Source organism: Xenopus laevis, chromosome 1L, assembly GCF_017654675.1.
Source record: "Xenopus laevis strain J_2021 chromosome 1L, Xenopus_laevis_v10.1, whole genome shotgun sequence".
Taxonomy (NCBI): Eukaryota; Metazoa; Chordata; class Amphibia; order Anura; family Pipidae; genus Xenopus; species Xenopus laevis.
In genome coordinates this window covers 182,618,594-182,641,691 of record NC_054371.1, presented here as the reverse complement: position 1 = coordinate 182,641,691, position 23,098 = coordinate 182,618,594, and the positions used below count along the sequence as shown (strand labels likewise).

General features: G+C 42.0%; 1 protein-coding gene across 1 annotated transcript; it reads left to right on the top strand.

Annotated features, from left to right (window-relative positions):
- Nucleotides 1-82: 82 nt before the first annotated feature.
- lmnb1.L (lamin B1 L homeolog) lies at nucleotides 83-21,654 on the top strand. The gene is given in 11 exon segments (NM_001086584.1): nucleotides 83-637; nucleotides 8,212-8,368; nucleotides 9,822-9,947; nucleotides 10,112-10,282; nucleotides 10,587-10,712; nucleotides 11,546-11,766; nucleotides 13,870-14,095; nucleotides 14,782-14,886; nucleotides 19,009-19,128; nucleotides 19,991-20,101; nucleotides 21,110-21,654. Coding segments are annotated over 11 exon segments (1,755 nt in total). The 5' UTR covers nucleotides 83-278; the 3' UTR covers nucleotides 21,143-21,654.
- The last annotated feature ends 1,444 nt before the right edge of the window (nucleotides 21,655-23,098 follow it).

Below are 23,098 nucleotides of genomic sequence, written 5' to 3'. Positions count from 1 at the left end.
GTGTGATTGGCGAGGATTGCCACGTGACCTTTCTGGCGCCATATTGAGGCCAAGCCTCTGGGTAGTATGTGAGGCTGTGAGTGGGGGAGGGTGCTGAGCGAGTGCATGTGCGCGGGATTCGGCGCAATTTTAGCCCTTGGTTTTTAACGCACCTATTTTAATTATTGCTTTGGTTTTATTGTAAAAACACTGGTATTTCAAGCAGCGGGGGTGCCCAGGAGTGAGAGTTCGCGGGAGAATTTAGCCAGAGAACCGGTACCGTGAGAATCCGTCGTGCAATGGCCACCGCCACACCAAGCGGCCCCAGGAGCTCCGGCCGAAGAAGCAGCATGAGCACCCCGCTCAGTCCGACCCGGATCTCCCGGCTGCAGGAGAAAAGCGACCTGCAGGAGCTCAATGACCGCCTGGCCGTGTATATCGACAAGGTGCGGAGCCTGGAGAGCGAGAATAGTCTGCTGCATGTGCAGGTCACCGAGCGGGAGGAAGTGCGGAGCCGGGAAGTGAGCGGCATCAAGGAGCTGTATGAGACCGAGCTGGCCGATACCCGCAGGAGCCTGGACGACACTGCCCGGGAGAGGGCCAAGCTGCAGCTGGAGCTCAGTAAAATCTCCGTGGAGCACCAGGATCTCCAGGCCAGGTCAGTAGCGGGGCATGCGGGGTGATCGGCACACACTGTACCCACCTGTGCTCTACCAGCTGTACAACTACATTTCCCATCACCCCCCGTGCGCTCTTCCCTGGTCTAGAGACAGCAGTGTGCAAGGCATGGCGTGTTCCATATGGGAGTGCAATCGGCACATTGCTGCTCTTATGTGTGTCCTCTCCAGGGTAGTCCCTCAACGTCACATGTGCTGGCCCAAATCTTCTTCTGAAGCCTGTTCAGACAACCCTGTATCTGCTATCATCTTGTCTGTAGGTGACCAACGTTAAAGGGGAAGTCCAAACAACTTCATAAAAGTGCTGCTCAGAGAATCATCTCTGCCCTGCTTGCTCTGACTTTGGAAACAATGTAGCAGAAAGCAGGCAAGGCTGGACACTGATACATTGTTTCAAGGGAGAGCCAGCAATGCAGGAAAGGCTAGAAACATTAATTTGCAATTCCACACACTCTACAGACACCTGTAAAACCAGTGGCATTTTGTTATGTATATCAGCATAGAATTGTATTATTTACATCCCCCGCTAATGGCAGATCCTGTGCTGTATCCAGGTTAATGTCTGTTGCTTCTCCACTTTCATTCAAGACTAATGTGATTAACTGGAGACTGTGTATTCTCAGACTGGGGAACATAGATCTACATGTGCAAATCACGAGGGATTATAGGAAATTGTGCTTTTGGGAAGAATCAGTCATTTGGCATAATGTTTCTTATTGTAGTAAACGCCCATTATTTTGTCTTTTGCTTACCAACACATTTTAGTTCCAAGGGGGGGTGGGGGGCCTTTACTTTGGAACGTGCTTCCATGAGCAGGTGTCTTTATGTTAATAACAAAGGAGGAGCTGCTATTTAGATCCTGTTGTCCAACTGCAGTCCCTTCTGATAGGTTATTGTACAGTAAATTATGCACATGGGAGGGGCAGGGAACAACCATCTTAATGTAATAATGGGTGAGATTACCCATCTTCTCTCGCTCTGTCTATATTTTGTTCATGTTTTGATTTTAGTGCTATTCTGTCAGTGGCTTGAATACGATCACTATAATCGGCAGTGTTTTCATTCATTGCATGCCAGAAAACGGCTTCACCCTGCGACTCATCCTCACCCGTTTCACTTCCTTCCTGTGCTGCGATGCTGCTTGATTCCTTTTTGGCGCTAAACTCATGTATAGTCATCCACCAGTAATACAGATTGTATTTTAAATCATGATTTAGTTAAACGACTCCCGACTTCTCCAGAATTCTTTTAATTGCTGGTGAGGATGTCATTACCCACTTATCTAGTTAATTTAAAAACCTCTACTGGGCTACTTCATGTCTTCAAGTGGATCCCCCCCCCCTGTAATTAAAAAAAAAAAAGGGTAATTTTAAGCAACTTTCCGTTACACTAAACTGAAAAAAACTGCATCTTTTTGTTTAATTTGTAAATGTAATTGCAATTTAATATTTTATTCCCTTCTGTAATATAGCAGAAGTCGGTTCTAATCCAGCTCTGCTAATTAGCTGCTTCCCTGCATTTCTGGCTTTTTTTTTTTTTTTCTATAAATAACCATTGGATCAAAGGCCAGGATTAATTTAGTGTTAGATACATTCCTATTCCCAACCGTTCCTCTCGCCCCCCACCCCCTAATATCCGACAGTGAAGAGGCAGATCTGTCACTGGCCTAGGGTGATGGAGTCCTTTGATAGGCTGCAATGCTGTTTTGTAGTGCAGCCTATAGGAGGATCCTGTTGTCCAATGACTGACCGGTCTGACCATCTGTGGCCTACACACAGTTTAACTGCATTAAATGCCAAACCTTATGCTAAGAACTGGGCTGCATTGCAACTTTTTGTCAGTTATACCAACACTCCTGTTATTTATAAGTAAAGTGTAAGCATCCCTTTAAATGTGGTACCTGATTGATCAAAGCAAGGTGGGACTGTAGAATCAATTAGATAATGTCTAGCAGTGTCTTCCTTTTATGGAAATGTCTGCCTTTTTATCCAAATCCAGACTTATACAATTTCCCTTTTTCCCTGTAATAATAAAACATTACCTTGTTCTTGATCCCAACTGAGATATAATTAAGCCTATTTGGCTTATTTAATGTTTAAATAATTTCCTAGTAGACTTAAGATCCAAATTGTGGAAAGATACGTTATTCTGAAAACCCCAGGTCCTGCGCATTCTGCATAGCACGTCCCATGTCTGTATATGCTATATATAATACTAAAGCTGGCCATAGACATGCAGATTTACCTTCATATCGGATGAGTGATCGATGCCAACCTGCCACTAATCATTCAGATCAAATAAAGGCGTAAAAATAGATCAGCCGATGTTCTGCGCCTGACGGCAATCGTGCGAAAGTTATGTCCAACAAAAGCTGGCGACAGACTCCCACTGATATCGTCCGGCAATACATGCAGAGATATTATTGGTAGCTGACACAAATGTTCTAACCTTTCCAATCGTCTGAACAACCGATCGACATGTTGGGACTCTCCACACACGGGCCAAAAATCGTAAAAAACAGATTCATACGATCAAATCTTTGCGTCTATGGCCAGCTTAAGACCACTACGCTCCCATATATAACACTGGGTGAGCACCATGATCTTTACAAACATCTTGTAAATTCGGTTTTCTCTTTTTGGCCTGTAGCAGATGGCAACACTGTCTCTGTTGCCCCTCCATTCTGAGCTGATGGTATATTTGCAGTTCTGGTGATTATTGCTCACAACCATACTATCAATCATCAAACATATCATGATCCTGGCTACTAGTTTATTAAATTCAGTCAGACCAGTTCTAGTTAGAATGGAACACTGGGTTCTGGCTGTAAGGAAAGACTTAAGTAACTCGGTGTTCTTCCCAGAAAACAGAATTTGGCAGACGGCAAACAATTGGTTAGGGGAAGAAAAATACACGTGCCTACTTACAAATGCCAATAGGATTGAGTCCTTGAAGAAAAACGAGCAGTCCTACCAGCCTGATATTTGGTTTCTAGAATTATCTATATGGGGGGAGATAAGTAAAGTTTCTTGGGGATTTTTATGAATATATGTGCAAACTTGAGTAAATCCTAGGGAAGACTCTAAGGGGGTTATTTACTAAAATCCGATTATCTCATTATTTAAATAAATAAAAACGACCAAACTCCCATATCGATTTCACCTTATTTATTATTAAAAAAAGCTTGTTTTAATTGGTTCCTGTAATAACCCAATAAAATAAACTCGGAAAAGTTTTACTATTCGGGTTTTCGCTTTATTTCTCCAAATAGTGAGATTACCGACCATATAAATCCGTAGTTTAGTAAATAACCCACTAATTTTAGAATCTGTTGAATCGATGCATTCCCACCAAACGTGCAGTTCTGTGCTCTCCCCACAACATTATCGGCAACAGCCTTATCTCCTCAAAACTATTTTTTCATTTCATGCTAGTTTGCATTTTGCAAAATAGATATTCAAAAAACATTCTTTATTTTGATACTTAGTGGGTTATTTTTCAATGATCGAGTTTGTCCGGTTTTTTTTTCTTTACCTCGAATAAACTCACAACTCGAATGTTTGCTTGTTTATGAAAACACCTGAATATTAAAAGCTTGATTGAATACAATAGGGGGGAAAAAAATCCAAATTCCTCGAATTGATCCAGTTGTTGGCAAAAAAAAAAGTGAGTAGCACAAATTAATAGTTTTGGAGTGCAAACCATTGAAAAAAACCTGGAAATCGTGATGGCGATCTAATGGTTCAAAGGAGCCTCTACCTCTTCTACATGAACTCTAAAGGTTTTAGCTGGAGCATTTTCCGATTCAAACTTTTTGCAACTTCGAGCATAAATAACATCTTGGGGAAAAAAAAGTTAATCCCAAAATTTGCATTTTTACTGAAACTACTACGGATGCACCAAATCCACTATTTTGGAAACCCCGAAACCTTTGCCAAAGATTAGAGGTGGGAAAACATTTTTACTTCCTTGATTGGTGACAAAAATAAACACAATTTCTCTCCTGCCCCTAATTTGCAGATGTAAATTAGGATTTGGGTTGGCCTGGCAGAAGGATTCGGCCGAATCCTCAACTGGATTCGGTGCATCCCTAGAAACTACTCTTGAAAACGTCCAATTTTTTGGGGGGAAAAACACAACTTGCCCCTTGCTAAATAACTCCTCAGTGTGTGTTTTGCATACAGCTTTGAGTTTTATATTCTGAACCTACCCATGCCATTCTATTTCTAAAATTTAAGTTTGCGGGGATATCATTTAGCAATTAAAGACAAAAGATCAAAACTAACTCAGATTTTTTTTATTGCTGCATTTTATATGTTGAAGCATGTAGTGACATACTAGTCGGTTTTATGTTTTGTGGGCACCAAGGTAACTAGGTTGCCAAGGTTACCGTTAATAAAAATAAAAACAGAGGCTGTAACCAATTTGCCTCAGAGGAACGAAGCGAGCAGGCGTTGCTAAAAAGCAAGGTGTAAATTCATGGGGCGGTGAATAAAGCATGTCAGGCACAAATCTGCAGATTAGCCATGGCATGAGCAAAATTGTAGGGCTCTTGCGATTTAGTGCGTATGCAGGTCACGTGATCAGGGTTGCCACCTGGCCGGTATTTTACAGGCCTGGCCGGTAAAAATGATGGCTGATCCCAATGTTATTGGGAAAAAAGATAAATATATAGGAAAGCTGGTATTTTTTTCCAGAAAACTTGGCAACGCTACCTATGATGAACATTTCTTGAAACCATTTTCCCTCAGAACCTGCACAGGTTAAAAGATTTATATCTGCTACCCATAAGATCTCTGCATGTATTGCCTATCTGACAATATCAATGGGAGATTGCACTACTATTTGTCGCACGTAATTTTCCTACAATCATTGTCTGTCAATTAATGGCCAAGCATCGTGTGATTTGTTCTCTTTGCTACTTTATATTAATCTGGTTAATTGCTGGTCGGAAGATTGGCATAGGCGATCGTTTGTCTGACATCTGCTATAATCTATGGCCAGTGTCATTAAAGTAGTAGCCCACCTGCTGCCAGCAACAACTCCCGTCCTGTTTGAGCAAATTGTAACGTAATCACTGGTGGGACCGTTTTGTGACAACTGCAGGGATATCAAGCTATATCTGGCTCCAGTCAAGGGTTCATGCAGTCCTTTTTCCATAACAGCTAGAGGGCCACCTGTTCACATGGAAGTTAATGTTGTTTTGTAATTAACCAATAGCATTTGTCAGATCTGTTTCGTGTGCAAAAAATGCGGAAATGCATGGTGTGTTGTCTGAATGCAATTGCCATGCCAATCATTACCTTCAGAACAGGGATAAGGTTGTCTTTTTCTGCATTTCTATACAGGGAGAGAGAGAGCCTCATTTGCCCAAATTAGACCTGCACAAGGATTAACATACTCTGAGTGTTGCTACATCATATCATAGACATGTGTACTGCATGCAGAGTACACCTGTAGATACAGGTTAAAAGACAAATCAAGTTCGAATCTGTGCACTAAGATTTCTTAAAAAAAACAAAAAAAAAAAACAAACTCCACTTTGCTTTAAATAGGAACCAAAAATACTGCGTGTGTGCTCGTGTAAAAGAGCCAAATGTTGATTTAAACTGTCTGCTGATAAAACTCAATTCATAACCTTCACACTGTAAATCTGGCCATACATGTGCTGATATAAGCTGCTGACTATGACCATGCATACTGAGTTGCCAATTTATTGGCGCATGCATTGACATTCTAATGGCTGGCCAGATGTCTTAAGGGAGCTAGCACATTTGGGGAGATTTAGTCGCCTGGCGACTAATCGCACCTTCTGCGGGGCGACAATCTCCCTGAACTGCCTTCCGCCTGCTATAATGAGAGCGCCAATGCTCTTGCTGCGATTCAGTTTCTGAAGTTGCCCGAAGTTTTCTCGTGAAACGACTTTGGAAATCGAAGGGCCGCGAGTGCATTGGCGCTGGTGTTTTCTAATTATAGAATGCGGAAGGCAGTTCGGGAAGATTGTTGCCCGGCAGAAGATGCGATTAGTCGCATGGCAAATAAAATCTCCCTGAATCTGACTGTTGCTAGCTCCCTAACAGGCAAGCTTAAAAAATCATGTTGGACAAAACAAAAACTAATTTGATCTTGCAGTGTAATTGGATTATCCCTTTACACAAATCCTGCATCATGTGCATATGTTCAATAACACAGGGGTAAAGAAGTTGGATTGTTTATACAGTGCTCATTAGCTCTTTAAAAAGGGTAGTAAATGTAAAAAATTAGAACAATGTTTTAAATAATAAACTAAATAAAAAGAGGCAGAATGTTTTCAGCACACAAACTATTATGTTGCGTTACAGTAACTGTAACAATAGAGGGTGCATCAGTATCCTCTATGTAAACTCTGAATTAGGCAATCATTACTTTTCATCACACAGACATGCAAAGCATAATGTGGGCAAAATTGCTGTATTTTTGTGTAATATAGCAATGTTAAATCAGCTATTCCCAAGTCTGTGTAGAGAGAACTTGGCCACACCCTTTTTTTTCTTTTTTTATACATGCATGGAGTCCTAGATGATGACCTGGCCTACTATCTGGCTTAAACGCATGAGGATAGGTGCTCTCCTGTTGCTATTATGATCCAGTTAGTCCCAACCCTTAGCATTACAAGACTACACCTTTTCTGCATCTCTTTAAATTGCTATAGGTTATATAAACTCACGTTCAGGAGCTACAGCTCTCTGGAATCTAAGTGGACATCTGGAGATCTGGTTTAGTGAGGAATGTAAAGAATCTTGTTATATTTTTTTTTCTCCTAAGCATTAACATGCAACAAGATCCTGAGTCTCTCCAGCATTTTGTGCCTGCATATTCCTCCTCAATAGTATCCAAGGATGCACTGAATCCACTGTTTTGGTTTCGGCAGAACCCCCGAATCCTTCGCGAAAGATTGGGCCGAATACTGGACTGAATCCAAATCCTAATTTAAGAGTGGGAAGGGAAAACATATTTTACTTCCTTGTTTTGTGACAGTCGCACGATTTCCCTCCCCTCCCCCTTCAGCCGGGCAGAAGGATTCGGCCGAATCCTGTTGAAAAAGGTTGAATCCTGGCCGAATCCCGATCTAAATCCTGGATTCACTGCATCCCTAATAGTAACGCAGACAAACTAATGTATAGTGGTTTGTTTTATGTCAATGGGTTTAGTAGGTATTTGCAAAAGGCAGCCAAGTACCTGCCAAAGTGGTAGGATTTTGCAAACTCAAATGTTTCTGTGCCAAAAACAGTCACGTGTGCCTGAACCCGGTATGACCCAGTGGGTTCGGGTGCAGGCAAAGAAGACGAATGCCAGCGTTGGGGCAGATTCTCAGCCTGCCTTTTCCACAGGCAGGGATTAGCCTTATTTGTATTAAACAATTGAAACACATACTTTATTTTACATTATTTCAGTAATCTGATGTGAGTGATCCAATGTAGCTCTTATTTTTTTTTTTTTTAAGCAGACCATTGAAAGATCAGTTACTGTAAGTGTGTAGTGTTTTAAATGCTAATTTCATTTGCTTTTCATGCAGTTTCTCCAAGAAAGAATCTGAATTGCAATCGGCGCAAGCTAGATTTAGAGAAACTGAAGCTCTTCTCAACTCAAAAAATGCTGCCCTTGCAAATGCACAGAGTGAAAATAAGTCACTGCAGAGAGAGGTGGAGGAATTGAACGGTGAAAATGGGCAGGTGGGTATTTTTTTTTTTTTTTTTTTTTGTATTTCCACTCTTTTTTTACTGTATGGCAGCCATATGTGGTTCTTGTCTTCTGATTGGCCCTTGCTACAGGCAGATACAAAGGTCTATATGCTACATGTCCACCTTTCTGTGGTTCCAGTCATTCCAACAAGCAGCTTCAGCTACTTTTCACTTTCTCATTTTCCAATGCGCCATAATAGTCTTAATCCTGGTGTTTCAACAGATTCAATTTTACAGCGTGCCCATTCCTGAACCTCCCAATAGCCATAGTATAGAGATCTGTAGGCAACTGGCTGCCGCTTCAATAAATATTGTACAAATCTTCCTATGGGTGCATGCATGGCCATAATTTAGGCAAGAGGTTATTGCAATTAATGTGAGTTTCCATTGGAACTACAGGTATGAGATCTGTTCTCTGGAAACAGCTAACCTAGAAACTTTGCCATTGCAGTTTTCCTTGGTGTCCTATTGAAATGAAAGTATTAATTTCTGACTGTTTTGCAGTTCTCGCTGGTTCAGTACTAAGGCAGTACAATTTATTTTAAGACAACAAAGTGAAAACAATCCTATTTTTTTTTTCTTCTTTCACATCTTACAGATGGAAAGCACCAAACATTCTGCATAATAGATGCCATACCTGTATTGAATAATACCTTTCTTTTATGTTTGCCTTAAAACAGTTGACTTCCTGCTGTGCATGTGACTTGGGGTAAAATAACTTGATTAATGAGTGCTCACCTTTGAGTTACTTGTTCGTATAATGAAGAGCATAATATTTTCAATTGGTCTTCAATTTTCTCATTGTGTTTAGCAACCCTCCAATTTGGAATTTCAGCAGTTATCTTGTTGCTATGGTTCATTTCCATAGCAACCAGACACTGGTTTAAATGAGACTTGTATATTTATAGTGCACCTGAATAGAAAAATAAGTTATAAAGCATCAATCACAATATAGTTGCTTCAAAGAGCAGTTTTTTTTGTCTTCTGGGGTCAGTGAGCCCCATTTTGAATGTTGGAAAGTTATAAGGCACATACTTCAAAAACGATAAAAAAAAGGCCAATTGAAAATCTGCTGAAGCATATTGAAGCAATTGAAAAGCATACTATAACTACCCCGTTTAATTTGCTCATTTACTAATCACACTCGATTCAGAGTGAGGTGCAAGGGTTTGATAGAATAATTTACTAATCACACTGGATTCAGAGTGAGGTGCAAGGGTTTGCACTATTACCGGTAAGCATTTTGTGTGTAGATAGTTTGTATAGTAAAGGACAATTGTGACAGGTAGGCTTTCCTTGCTTATTTGTGTTTTAAAGGTGAAAATCCCTTGCTAATATGCTTCACTGGATATTTCACGCAAAGCCATTTATAGGGTCTGTATGGATTTCATTGATTTTAACCCTGAGACTTATCCTAAATCATATATTCTCTTTACCCAAATAGCTTGAATCCGCTTTGGCTCTTGCAAAGAAACAGCTCGAAGAAGAAATCTTGATAAAGGTGGATCTTGAAAACCGGTGTCAGTCTCTAATTGAGGAACTAGATTTCCGTAAAAACATTTATGAAGAGGTGAGTGAAATGAATGTGCATTTACTTTACCAAATCCACTTGTCTACTGCAGTCCCCCTATTTTTATGTATGACCTGCACAGACTGAATACTTTAAATCTGACCTAGTGGGTTTTATTTATTTATTTATTTTATTTTTATTTAATTCATTGTCCTTTATTACAGGAAATAAAGGAGACTAGAAGCAGACATGAGACTCGCTTGGTGGAAGTTGATTCTGGTCGGCAAGTAGAGTATGAACATAAACTATTTCAAGCACTTACTGAGATGCGGGATCAACATGATTCTCAAATCACACTGTACAAAGAAGAACTTGAGCAGACTTACCAATCTAAGGTGGGCCTTACCAGTCCTTACAGTAAATACATTTTGCACTTTAATATTTTGAAATGGGGTGGGGGTCCTAGCACCGACTGTCTATGATATTGAGGTTATTCACAACCTTCTAGCTGTATATTGGGCTTGTAACATTCAGTATGTTGAAAGATGCAAAAGATGGGGTCATTGCTGCATTTCCTTAGGAAATATCCACTTCCTGTGTAGTCGTGATTGGATGATTTGTTAAATGTCTGGTGCATTTCCTCATTTTTCATAAATTGTGCTGAAATCCTTTTGTACTTAAAAACCATCATTCTTTCAGCTGGAGAATGCAAGACTAGCCTCAGAAATGAACAGCTCTGCTGTGAGCAGTACCCGAGAGGAGCTTACGGAAAGTCGTCTCAGAATCAACAGCCTCACCTCCCAGCTCTCTGAGCTCCAAAAAGAGGTAAATCTAAGCCGGCACATATTAACTAAACTCTTGTGTATTGCAGCAGAACAAAAAAAAATAAAATGCCTTTAAAAACATTCACATAATGGTTAATTTGAAATACTTGACATTGAATATTTTTAGTATTTTTTTTTCTCCTAAATGAGAGAGGGGCTTTTAGGATAAAAAGTGTTACCACTCCTGATGTTGTTTAATGACAAGTAACCTGGCTTGTGCTGGAAGTGGTGGCAGAACCTCAATGCCAGAAATGTTTACTTGAGAAGACAGAGGGGCATTTGATTCTAAGACTTGGTTGCAGTCCCCTGAGAAAAAGGTTGTTGAGTTTGTGTTTTAATATGAATCCGATAAACACACAAGATAATCTTTGGACAAATGTTGCATTATGAATTTACACAATTTCTGTTTTAACGAACAATGTTGCTAGAACTTGTGCTCTATTGGAAACTTAATTATAACGTAAAGAAAAACACAAGTTACCTGCTGTGGATGTCTAGCCCAGTAAGCAGTTGACTGTATTTTTTTGAGTGCTCTGCAGTGTGTGTTTGATTAGGATGTGTGCATTGTTGTGCTGTTTATTTTATTGGTCAGTGATTGGTTGACCCAGTTTAATGTAAGTTAAATGCACAGCGGCGCCTTAGCCCTTCTAGTGCTTGGAACATGCTCCATGCAGTGTTCTCAAGTGTCTTGGCTGAGCCTTGCTGTGGCTGTACGGAGATTCTGTCTTGCTTAGAGGCAATGTGGTGTCCTTGGAATATAGTCCTGGTGTTTATTACACTTCATTTAACAAATTTTTATATGTACTATTTTTTTTCCTTCTGTTTCAATATTAGTCTAGAGCATGGCATGATCGGATGCAAGAACTGGAGGATATGCTGGCTAAGGAAAAGGACAACAGTCGTAAAATGCTTGCAGAGAGGGAGCGAGAAATGGCAGATATAAGAGATCAAATGCAGCAACAACTTAATGATTATGAGCAGCTTCTAGATGTTAAATTGGCATTGGACATGGAAATAAGTGCATACAGGAAACTTCTGGAAGGTGAAGAGGAGAGGTAAGAATTAAAGCCATAAAATATGATTAGAGCTATACTGAACGCTCAATTTCTTGGGTTTTCTACTTGTCCTATGATTAAACCGGTATAGGATCCATTATTCAGAAAGCTCCAAGTTACGGCAAGGCCATCTCCCATACTCTTTTATCCAAATCACATTTTAAAAATTTGTTTCCTTTTTTTCTAATAATAAAACAGTACCTTGTACTTGATCCAGTCTAAGATATAATTAAGCCTATTGTGTTTATTTAATGTTTACATGATTTTCTAGTAGACATAAGGCAGGGGTGCCCACAAGGTAGACCGGCATCTACCAGTAGACCTTTAGCTTGTGATCAGTTGATCTCAAGACACTGTCAACAAACTGTCTAAATCACCTTCCTATTTCATGTTTCTCGATTGGCATTAGAAACTCTAATGGACAGGCTGAGAAGGGACAGGTTGGCAAAACAGTCTAGGAACTTTAGTAACCACTACTTGCAAAAGCAGAACGATCAGCAAAATGTGACCTATAGGTAACTTTTAATGTAGATTAATATTTTGAAAAGAGAATTATTAGTCAGTTTAATATACCTTTTAGGATCCAGTTTCTCCAAAAAAAAAAAAAAAATATTTAAATTTCCAGCACTGCCTCAAAACGGCAGGCTCTTTCTCATTGGCATAATCTGGTGATGTCAGTGAGGGATAAGCAGAACTCTGCAATAGCAGCCCAAGTCTCTCCAAGTATCTCTGCTCCCAGCCTGAGAACTAAACCCTAAAAATTAATATGGCTAAGAATGCCATATTTTATATAATGAACTTATTGCACCAGCCTAATGTTTCAGCTTGTCAATAGCCGCAATGACAGAGGACTTCAAACTTGTCTTGGAAAGTGTCTGTGACACTCACATGCTCCGTGGGCTCTGAGCAGCTGTTGAGAAGCTAAACTTAGGGCTCATCACTAATTATCCATCAGAAAATGAGGTTTGTCTGTAATATAAGCTGATGCTACAAGGCTTTTTAATTCTGCTAGTTGCACTTTCTGTGCTGCCTTGTAGTAATTATCTGTATTAATTACTAATCTGCCTTATATTGTGACCTTTATATTCTGTGTGTACTGTATATTGTGAGTGGGTCTCTAAGATCAGTAAGTGACAGCAGCACAGAGCATGTACAGTGAATCAGCAGAAAAGACTGGGAGCTACTGGGGCATCTTTGGAGACACATATGTATTTCTAAAGGCCTGTGGTTGCCTTAGGCTGATACGGAAGCACAAACATCATGTACAACATTTCTAACTACTTCTTTAGTTCTCCTTAAATCTGTAATGCAAGCTTTCATAAAACAGAAGCTACTCCCATGTCTGCCCTTCTAATCTGTGATGGTTCCACTGCTTTCCTTGATTCATTTGTCAGTGATTCACTACTCTAACGTTCTATTGTGTTCCATAATCAGTTAGGTCTGTTAGGTGTTATTAACAGCACTTGGAAATCTACTGTGTATACCAGTCTCCATTATACTATGATGTGGCCTATTGCTGCCAGCAACAACTCCCTTCAAGCTTTGAGCAAATTGTGATTCTGATAAGCTCTGTAGCATCTTCTCCTAACATACTATTGTAACAAGATAGCCCTCTACCTGACTGAGGGCTGGGAGCACACAGACGAGAGTTGCACCCAGGCTGCTCCTGCACAGTTCTTCATGTTGCTCAGTTATGCGGGAGGCCGACACTCATTTCAGCCTGGACACTGAGAAGAAATCGGAGCTACAGAGAGCAAATCTGTTTTTTTTTTTTTCTTCCTGGGGGCACTAGATTAAAAGGAAGCAAGAATATGGTATTCTAACTAAAACTAAAAAAAAAGCTTTTGAGCAGTGCAACAACATTTATTGCTGTATCAGACGAGCTAAAACACTTGTACAAAAAAGAATGGAACTGCCACTTAATTTTGATGAGGGCTGCCTGTACTGCATGCTGGGAACTGCTTGCTTTTAAGGTCTCTGTGTAGTTACGTGCCACAAAGAGAATGTTTGTTTGGTATTTAATAGTCATTATACAAGAACTTATTCAATGGCAAAGGTGGACTTGTTTAGCAAACAGGTTGTAAGTGTGTCTTGTTATTTCAGGCTGAAGTTATCTCCCAGCCCTTCCTCACGGGTGACTGTCTCAAGGGCTTCTTCAAGTCGCGCTGTTCGTACAACTAAAGGCAAAAGAAAGAGAATTGATGTGGAAGAGTCGGAGGCCAGCAGTAGTGTCAGCATTGCTCATTCTGCCTCTGCCACTGGGGATGTGAGCATTGAAGAAGTTGATATGGAAGGCAAATATATCCGACTGAAAAACAATTCTGAGAAGGTAACTCTCAAGCATATACATAAATACACGTATAGCACAAGTCTGCATTCCGGTTGATAGTTTTCTGTTCATCTATAGTAAATCTCAATTGGATGGATTGTGTTTTGTTTTTTTGCACACTAGTTCCCAATTACTTTCCCTTTATTCTCTTCCCATTGGCTGTCTCAGCAACCCCATCATTGTATTTAAACCCCCCTTTCCAGAGCCTACTGGGCATTTAATTGCTGAAGTGTGTCTCCATGTTTTCACAGCACTCAGCCCTTTCTCCCCTGTTCTCCATGCTGCCGCAGAAGAATGTTATCTCTGTGTATGCTGCTGTGGGTTTCCACTTTAGCTAGCAGTTCTTGGTGCATGGAATGGTTGTCACAGTACTTCTGACATGCGCAATAACTGAAAATGTTGACAGGGAAGTCAAATCTTTCTCCATCCCAATTTTTGCCGCAATCCAGTACTTGTGACTATTTACAAGTGGCAGCAAAATGCGTTGACAGTGTAGTTTGGAGTGATAACTTTCCCTTTGCTACAGTGTCCGCATACAGAAGCAAAAGCCGACACAGAAAGGGCTGTACTGTGTCCCTGATACTTTTGCTCACCAAGTGGGTGCTACACAGTTTACTGTACACTGCACTACTGGAAAGGAACTACTTGTTTTAGTTTTACTCATCTATATCTCCACTACTTCACAGGATCAGCCTTTGGGGGGTTGGGAACTCACCAGAACAATTGGAGAAGCGTCTGTGAATTTCAAGTTTACCTCAAGATACGTACTTAAAGCAGGACAGACTGTCACAGTAAGTCCATTACCTTTTTCATTATTTCTTTCTGACAATGTTTTGAAATGATTTCTTAACCAAATTTACCAGATTTTCTGTATAAGGTGTCAGACGGTAAAGCTATTTCTCCAGGTCTGCTTGGGAGGACACAGGAACAGTGGGTATAACTGGCACCACTAGGAGGCAGGACACAATAAAAACATATAAACTTGATCCCTCCTCCTGCTATACCCCTCCTCTGTAGGCAGAGACACCCAGTTTTGTTGTGTCCTCAGGAGGTTAGGACAGTCTCCTGCATTCAGGAGTATTTTACTATTTATTTTGCTCTTATTTCATTACTATTCCTTCACATTATATGGAGCTGAACAGCTACACTGAGTAGACTGATCCATTACTTCAGGATGTCACCGGGGTCTCTTGTGCTCTGCACTGACCATCCAGCATTGATTCCCCCACAGGGCTGAGATATAGCCAGTTTCATCCTGTGGCCGATTCCTCCTTATATGCCTCCAGGATCCCTACACTACACTCTAGGAACTCCTGCCGTGGCTCATTTAAGGTAAGCATATATCCTTAATAGCAGCCTATTCACTCTCTGAGCAGCCTCCCCCTCTTCACAATCCATCTGCCTTTATAGCACAGCAGTATAGGAGACTTTGTTGCAACCTGCAGGTCACTAGTTCAGACCCAGGCAGTGTGTTAAACAGCCTCCACCAAACACACAGGCAATGGAAATGGCAATTGTTTCCTACTGTCCTCACTGTCAGCAGCGCAAGAGTTATTGTGGGCTTAGCATTTTTCACGCTCTTCATTGTGCACCCAGGCAAGAGGTTCCTCTTCTGGCGACGCTCCAGTCTCCATTACTAGCAGACTCACCATGCTGGGCAGAGCTCTTCCCCAGCTTCTCTGCAGCACAGCCCCCACCCCTGTTTTTCTTAGAACATAACAGGGCAGTACTTCTGACACAGTGGGGTTTTTAGCTAGTGCCACGGGGGGGGGGGGGGGGGGGGAGAGAGAGGGAGAGAGATATGTCTGAAGGTACAGGTGATAACCAGGCTAGCTAATTCTGCATCGGTTAAGTATTTAGCTTGTGCCACAGTTACAGTAGTTGGGTTGGTTCATCAACCTGGACAAGTCCTCGTGAACCCCGAGCCAATCCATGGTCTTCCTCGGGATGCAGTTCAACACCCAGACACACACTGTCCCAGTGACAAGGTCCAGCATCTACGGACCCTCGTGCGGGCTCTCCTCTCGAAGTCCCACACTGCGAGATTCTACATATAGGTGTTGGGAGTCTTGGTTTCGACGATAGAAGCTGTTCCCTTTACCCAGCATCACCTCAGGGAGCTTCAGTGGAATATTCTTGCGGCCTGGAGGCGCAAATCCCTCCTCCTGGAATTTCGTCAATCCCGCAGGACTAGAGTCTCTCTTCTCTGGTGGATGCAAACCAGTGACCTGACCAGGGGCAGACCCCTAGGGGATCCACAATGGCGACTGCTCACCACAGATGCAAGCCTCTCCGGTTGGGGAGCAGTGCTGGAGGGTCTGTCAGCGCAGGGTCGCTGGTCTCTATCGGAACAACGTCTTCACCAACCTTCTTGAGATATGGGCAATCCGACTCGCCTGTCATCTTCATTCCAGGTCTCTTAAACTGGGAAGCAGATTATCTCAGCAGACAATCCCTAGATCCTGGCAAGTGGTCTCTAAAGGACATCTTCCACAAGATCACTCAAAGATGGGGGACGCCAGAGGTCGATCACATCACAATCGAAAAGTTCCCCTTTTCTTTGCAGGGACCCGCTGGCGGCAGACGCCCTCACCTCTCCCTGGGACTTTCATCTCGCGTTCATTCCAAGAACGATCAAGAAGCTTCAGAGAGAACACACTACTCTCGTTCTCATAGCTCCAAGATGGCCCCGTCGATCCTGGATCTTGGATCTAGTACATCTCTCAGTAGAGGAACCTTGGACTCTGCCTCTCATCCCGGACCTTCTCTCTCAGGGTCCAATCCTTCATCCTTGTCCTGCCAACCTCAATTTGTCGGCATGGCTACTGAAACTTGAGACAGAAGGGGTTCTCCGACGCAGTCATTCTAGTGATTCTACCATGCGTGCAGCCCGCAAACCAGTCTCCGCCAAGACGTACCATCGGGTCTGGTCCACTTACAATCGGTGGTGCCAACGTAGTGGTTTCCATTCACTGAAGTTTTCCACTCCACACCTTCTGGCATTTTATAAAGGAGGGTCTGTCCTTGGACATGTCCCTCGGGTCGCTGAAATCTCAGTTTTCGGCACTTTCCATCCTATTCCAAAGACGTCTAGCCTTGCTCCCCGATAAGATTTTTTCTTCAGGGAGTGGCCCACATAAAGCCCCTGGTATGTTCACCGGTGCCCAATTGGGACTTAACCCTAGTCCTACATGCCCTGCAACGCGCTCCCTTTGAGCCCATGGATTCTACACCACTTCAGTGGCTCACATGGAAAACCGTTTTTCTGCTGGATATTGCCTCAGCATGGAGAGTATCTGAGATCTCTGCACTCTCCTGTAGGTCTCCTCTGTTGACCTTCCACAACGATAGGGCAGTACTTCATACTTCTCCCTCTTTTCTTCCCAAGGTGGTTTCCACCTCAACCAGGAAATTACGATTCCTACCTTCTGCCCATCCCTTTCCAATGCAAAGGAATCGGCACTGCACACCCTCTACCCTGTTAGGGTCCTTAAGTTTTACCTGCACCGGGTCGAGGACATCCGTCATTCGGACTCTTTGTTCATCCTTCCCTCAGGCGCACACCAGCTACTTAGACTACCATATCCCGCTGGATAAAACAGGCCATACAGAGATCCTATTCATCACAGGGTCAGGTTCCCCCAGACTCAATCAGGGCACATTCCACCAAAGGAGTGCGTCCTGGGCTTTTCGAAACCAAGCCTCAGCAGAACAATTGTGCAAGGCTGCAACGTGGACTTCAATCCATACTTTTGGCACCTTTGCGGCATCTGACACCCGCTACAGCAGGAAGGTACTTCAGGCTGCAGTGGCTGGTTCCATGTAGGCCTCTACTTCCCAACCTTGATTCAGGGGACAGCTTTGGTACGTCTCCACTGTCCCTGTGTCCCCCAAGCAGACCTTGTGAAAAGGAGATTTTGTGTACTCACCGTTAAATCTTTCTCTTCAGTCGCTTGGGGGACACAGGGCTTCCCTCCCTGGAGAGAGGCCTTCTCTTGGCTTCAGACTTGGTTGACTCAACCATCTGTTCTTCTTGTAATTAGTTATCAGTTTTTCTATTGATTATTAATAACCTCCTGTTTCTCCTTTGGTACGAACGGAGTGTCTCTGCCTACAGAGGAGGGGTATAGCAGGAGGAGGAGGGATCAAGTTTCTATTTTTTTTTTTTTTTTTTTAAAGGTGTCCTGCCTTCTAGTGGTGCCAGCTATTTGTAAGGTGCCATACCACTTCAAGGTAAACACCAGTGCGGGTCGAGAACCTGCACCTGCCCACCCCGATGATGTCACAAAAGGGGCGGGGCAGCCACAAGTCTCGAAGACAGAAAGCGGTCAGTCTCTGGTCATGGGCGGGGAGAGCAGACGGAAGGGCTCAACACAAACCCAACCTCAAGATGGAGCAACGTTCTTTGTTAATCAGAGTTTCTGAACCATATATCAGAGTAGTGGGCAACAGCACTTCAGAAAGATGATTTCCTTGCACCCTCTTGTTTACCCTTATGTAACAATTTAAATGATTAAAGAGTTACTCATGCTGTGACCAGCTACAAAACTCAACTGTTACCGAGCAAGTGCTTTAAAGCCGGGGTCCCCAACCACGAGGCTGTGGCCCAGAACTGGGCCGTGGACAGTCTTGAACTGGGCTGCCGAGCCTAGTGACACCCCTCCCCATACAGCGGTCCCCAGGCCAAAAAAGGTTGGGGACCGCTGCTTTGAAGGACAAGGAAAGTGTATTTTACTTTGGGTTGGCAATTTATTTTAGGAATCATGGATCCCTTTGAAATATATAGGGGTTCTCTTTAGTAGGTAATGGTTTGACTGAATTGCTGTATATTCATCTAACATTAGCAATGCAGGCAATTCGATTGGCTCTTTATATATTGCTATATTGTTTCTGATTTATTTTCTGTCCAACAGATCTGGGCTGCTGATGCTGGAGTTACAGCAAGTCCACCATCTGACCTAATCTGGAAGAACCAGAATTCATGGGGAACAGGAGAAGATGTGAAGGCCACACTGAAGAATTCTCAGGGAGAGGCAAGTACCGTTTTTTAGAATCTTTCTGTAAAAATCTAAAAGTAGCTAAAATAGTGATCATGGATCCCTGCGAGAGGTCCATACTTACAGCACTTGACGTGATTCACAAAAGAACTATACAGACAAATTGTGCTTTCAATCACCCTTTAGCCAGTCTGAGATTATAGTGATAGTGACAAACTAGCACATTCCGATCAGGTGTTGGCAAACTCCTTTCAGCTGATCTCAAAGGCTGGGAAACTTAGCCTACTATATGTTTTCATATTAATCACCCTCTCACTTATCTGGCCATACAAACTTGACTTTGGCTACCATGAACTCTGCCAAATTGTGCCGTTTTTACAGACTGCATTAATGGGCCAGTGTGTCCCTCAGAATAGGTAGAACCAGCGCACACCCTTATTCATCTCAGTCTTAGAGGCTCCGGCAACCTCACATCTGCTGTAGAACAAAAAAAGATCGACACACAGGCATTCAAATTGCAGGGTATACCTGCTCGTTTATTGTGCGCACAATAAACGAGCAGGTATACCCTGCAATTTGAATGCCTGTGTGCCGATCTTTTTTTGTTGTACACCAGTGTGTCCCTCGCCCTATGGAGAGCTATATAAATAGACTGCTTTATAGTCTTCAGTTGGATTCTGTGTGGTGCACATTATTATCCACAGTGGGTTACTGTGAAGTTTGCTTTGAAAATAGCAGGGGTCATTCCTTAAGCTCCATAGATATTGCAGAAATGATAACCCCACACGGCACTATCCTAATCTTGTGTTAATCTGAGTATTGTTTCCACTGTTCCCTCACCGCTCCATGGATTAGACTATTGCTATACAATTAATGTGAATGTGTATTTATTTGTTAGGAAGTAGCACAGCGCACAACCGTGTACACCACCAATATACCTGAAGAGGAGTTGGAGGAGGAAGAAGAAATATTTGAGGAGACTGCTAAAGAATCTCTCTACTCTCAGCAGGTAACGTGTCAATTCTCTGCTTTTTGGTCACTACACAACATTTCATAGACGGGGGCGGTTTAAATGCGCACATTGAAATGTCTTTATTGAACGGTGATGGTGTTTTAGTAAACATACACTTCAGGATTAGTGATAAGCGAATCTGTCCCGCTTTGCCGAAAAATTTTCGAACTATGGAAAAATTTGTGAAACGGCAACATTTCAAGAAACACATTGAAATCAGTTTTTTTTTCTTATGGCGACGTTTTTTCGTCCTAATGCATTCGTCAATGGATGTTTTTTCTAATGGCGACTTTTTTCTCTCCAAATGCATTAAAGTCAATGGGTGTTTTTTTGTTGCAAATCCATGGCTGCTACAAGAGTCCTCTGCACTCAACCCATTATCAATATATTTAAGACAGCGACATTTTGTGCATACTGCTACTAAAAAATGCCTTACCCTTTAAACAAAACAGGGATTGTTTGTCCATATATTGCAATATATTTAAGCTGGCCAACTACGTCAAAGTCATCCCATATCTGGCCAGTCCTACACTCAATTTTATCTGATTCATTAAGAATTCTATTGCTTCATTATACATTTTACAAAGGGACTAGGTATTACCTGCAACTTACTTGCTGCTTTCAAAGTAAACCCCCATACTTGGCTGCCCTTTTATTAGACACCACCATGGCTGCCAAATAAATTCACTCCTGACTATTGGTTGGTAGTGGAGAATGCATTGGTACAGGCTTGTACATCTCTGCCCTGTGTTTCTGTAGATTTTTTTGTTCTGTAGTTTCAAGTATTTAGTTACCAGAATGTGTTTTCAGTATTAATATGTGAGTATGGGAACAAACCTGGAGACAGGTGCATAATGCTCAGTGAAATGATATATGATGGGAAAACACTGTAAAAAAGCAGTGCACAATAAATGACACCTTTATAAATGGGTCTCCTCTTTTACCCTGCTGGAACTGAAGTGTTTTTTTTTTTTTTATTGACTTCCGGTCTCTTTCCCTCCACAGAAGTCTGGAAATAAAAACTGCGCCATCATGTGATACCAGTGTTCTACATCATGACCTACAGATCTGAGCCTTCTGGAAGCACAGCCTATTTTTGTACCATTTACAATGTCAGCATTGACGGCCTTAATCTCTTTTCTACCAATATAACGCAGGGGCATTTTGTACTGAATCTGATTTTGCAAAATGTGAATTGACCGTATTTTCTACACTGTGTCCGGGCGGCAGGTCCTGGAGTGAAATATCTCTGCGATTGCTTCTCCACTTGTCTCACTTCAGACACTGTACCCCGAGGTGCTTCACCTTCTCCATTTCCCTCGCTTCCATCTTTTGTACCGAGTTTTCTTTTCTAGCACACAATCAAGAATTTTAATTTTGAAGCTGTTTTAAGGTTGTTTTTTAATCTTGTGGGGGAAAAACACAACTGTTTTATCAGGACATTTTAGATAACTGTGTGGCGGGTGGGTAAGTAGTTTGTTTTTTTTATTATTGGGGGGGATGAAAAGCTATTGTTTACTTAAAACAAAATAAAAGGGGATTTAAATACACTAACTGATCTTTTCTTAATTGAATGGGGCATTGGATTGAAACTGGATCTATTTCAAATCCACTCATGGTGTTGCTACTGTTTGAGGCTGTGAAAGTACAAGAAAAGCTTCACTGGGGGCAGTCGATGTTTGGAAACCCCAGTGAATTCAATTGCTACAGAAGATACTTTTTTTTTTTTTTTTTTTTTCAGGCAATTTTAGTTGCCCAGTGACAAATCTCCTTTTTCGGGGCGACAAATCTCCCCAAACTGCCTCCCGTTGGCTATAATGTTTTCTGAAGTTGCCTTTCGAGGAAACTTCGGGCGACTTTAGAAAAAGAAGCACTCAAGTGGCATCCCGCTGGCGATTTAGATTCTAGCCGGCGGGAGATTAGTCGCCCCGAAGAAGTGATTTATTGCCTTGCGACTCAATCTCCCCCGAATCTGAGCGCGTCTCTGCCCTAAGGCTATGGGTAAGGTTGCCACCTTTTCTAGAATAAAAATACCTCCCTATATATTTCTTTTTCCTATTAACATTGGGATCAGCTATCATTTTTACCAGCCAGGCCGTTAAAATTCTGGTCAAGTGGGAACCCTAACTACGGGAGATTATTGAACCTGGGATTGTGGCCCCCAGTCTCTCGCTCTCTGCAGAAACGGCTTATTGCATTATGTCAGACAGAGGATGAACACATAGAGGATCTTGCCTGATGCAATAACTTTGTATTTGGCTGAAAAAAAATGAAATTGTGTGAAATATTAATTTTTCTGCAGAAAATTAAGGAGATGGGGCTTTTAAACCTGTGTTTTTAATATACAATAAAATATATTTATATTAGGATAAAATGGCATCTTACAAAAGGGGAATTACACAAACATTCAATCAGATTAAGAGTTTTTAGGTTCTCATGGGGGGGGAGAAGCTTCCTGGTAAAACTGCACCCCCCCCCCCACGGGCATTGTGGGATTGAATTCCTGGCTGGAGGTGAGCTGACACTTTAGTTTTGGTGTTTCGGTACCACCCTGTTAGTCTGTAGTCCGTAATCAAAGTACAAACAAAGCTTTTCTTTTGTATAAATGTGAAGAAGCAGAGCCTGGTTTATAGGCTACAGGCAGCTCATTACTGGATGTGAATATGATTATCTGTATGCGGCAGCTGCACCAGGGGAAGGAATGGAATTGTATAATAATCTGTTCTGCAACAGTTGCCTCTCACATCTGTTACACACAATAATTCTACATTGTGTGTGTCCTAAAAAAGCCTCTAATCTGACCATAAAATGAAACACTTGTTGGTTTGTTGAATGAACGGCAACTGGGTTTAACTTTGAGCAACTGGGTTTAAGTTTGAGCAGAGTCAGGTGTCCGTGTAGCTTGGCCTGTACAGTGTGAGGAATGTGAGCTACAGACGCATCTGTTTCATAAACCTCTCCGACAACGAGTGTTTAACTTACTCCTAGACAGAA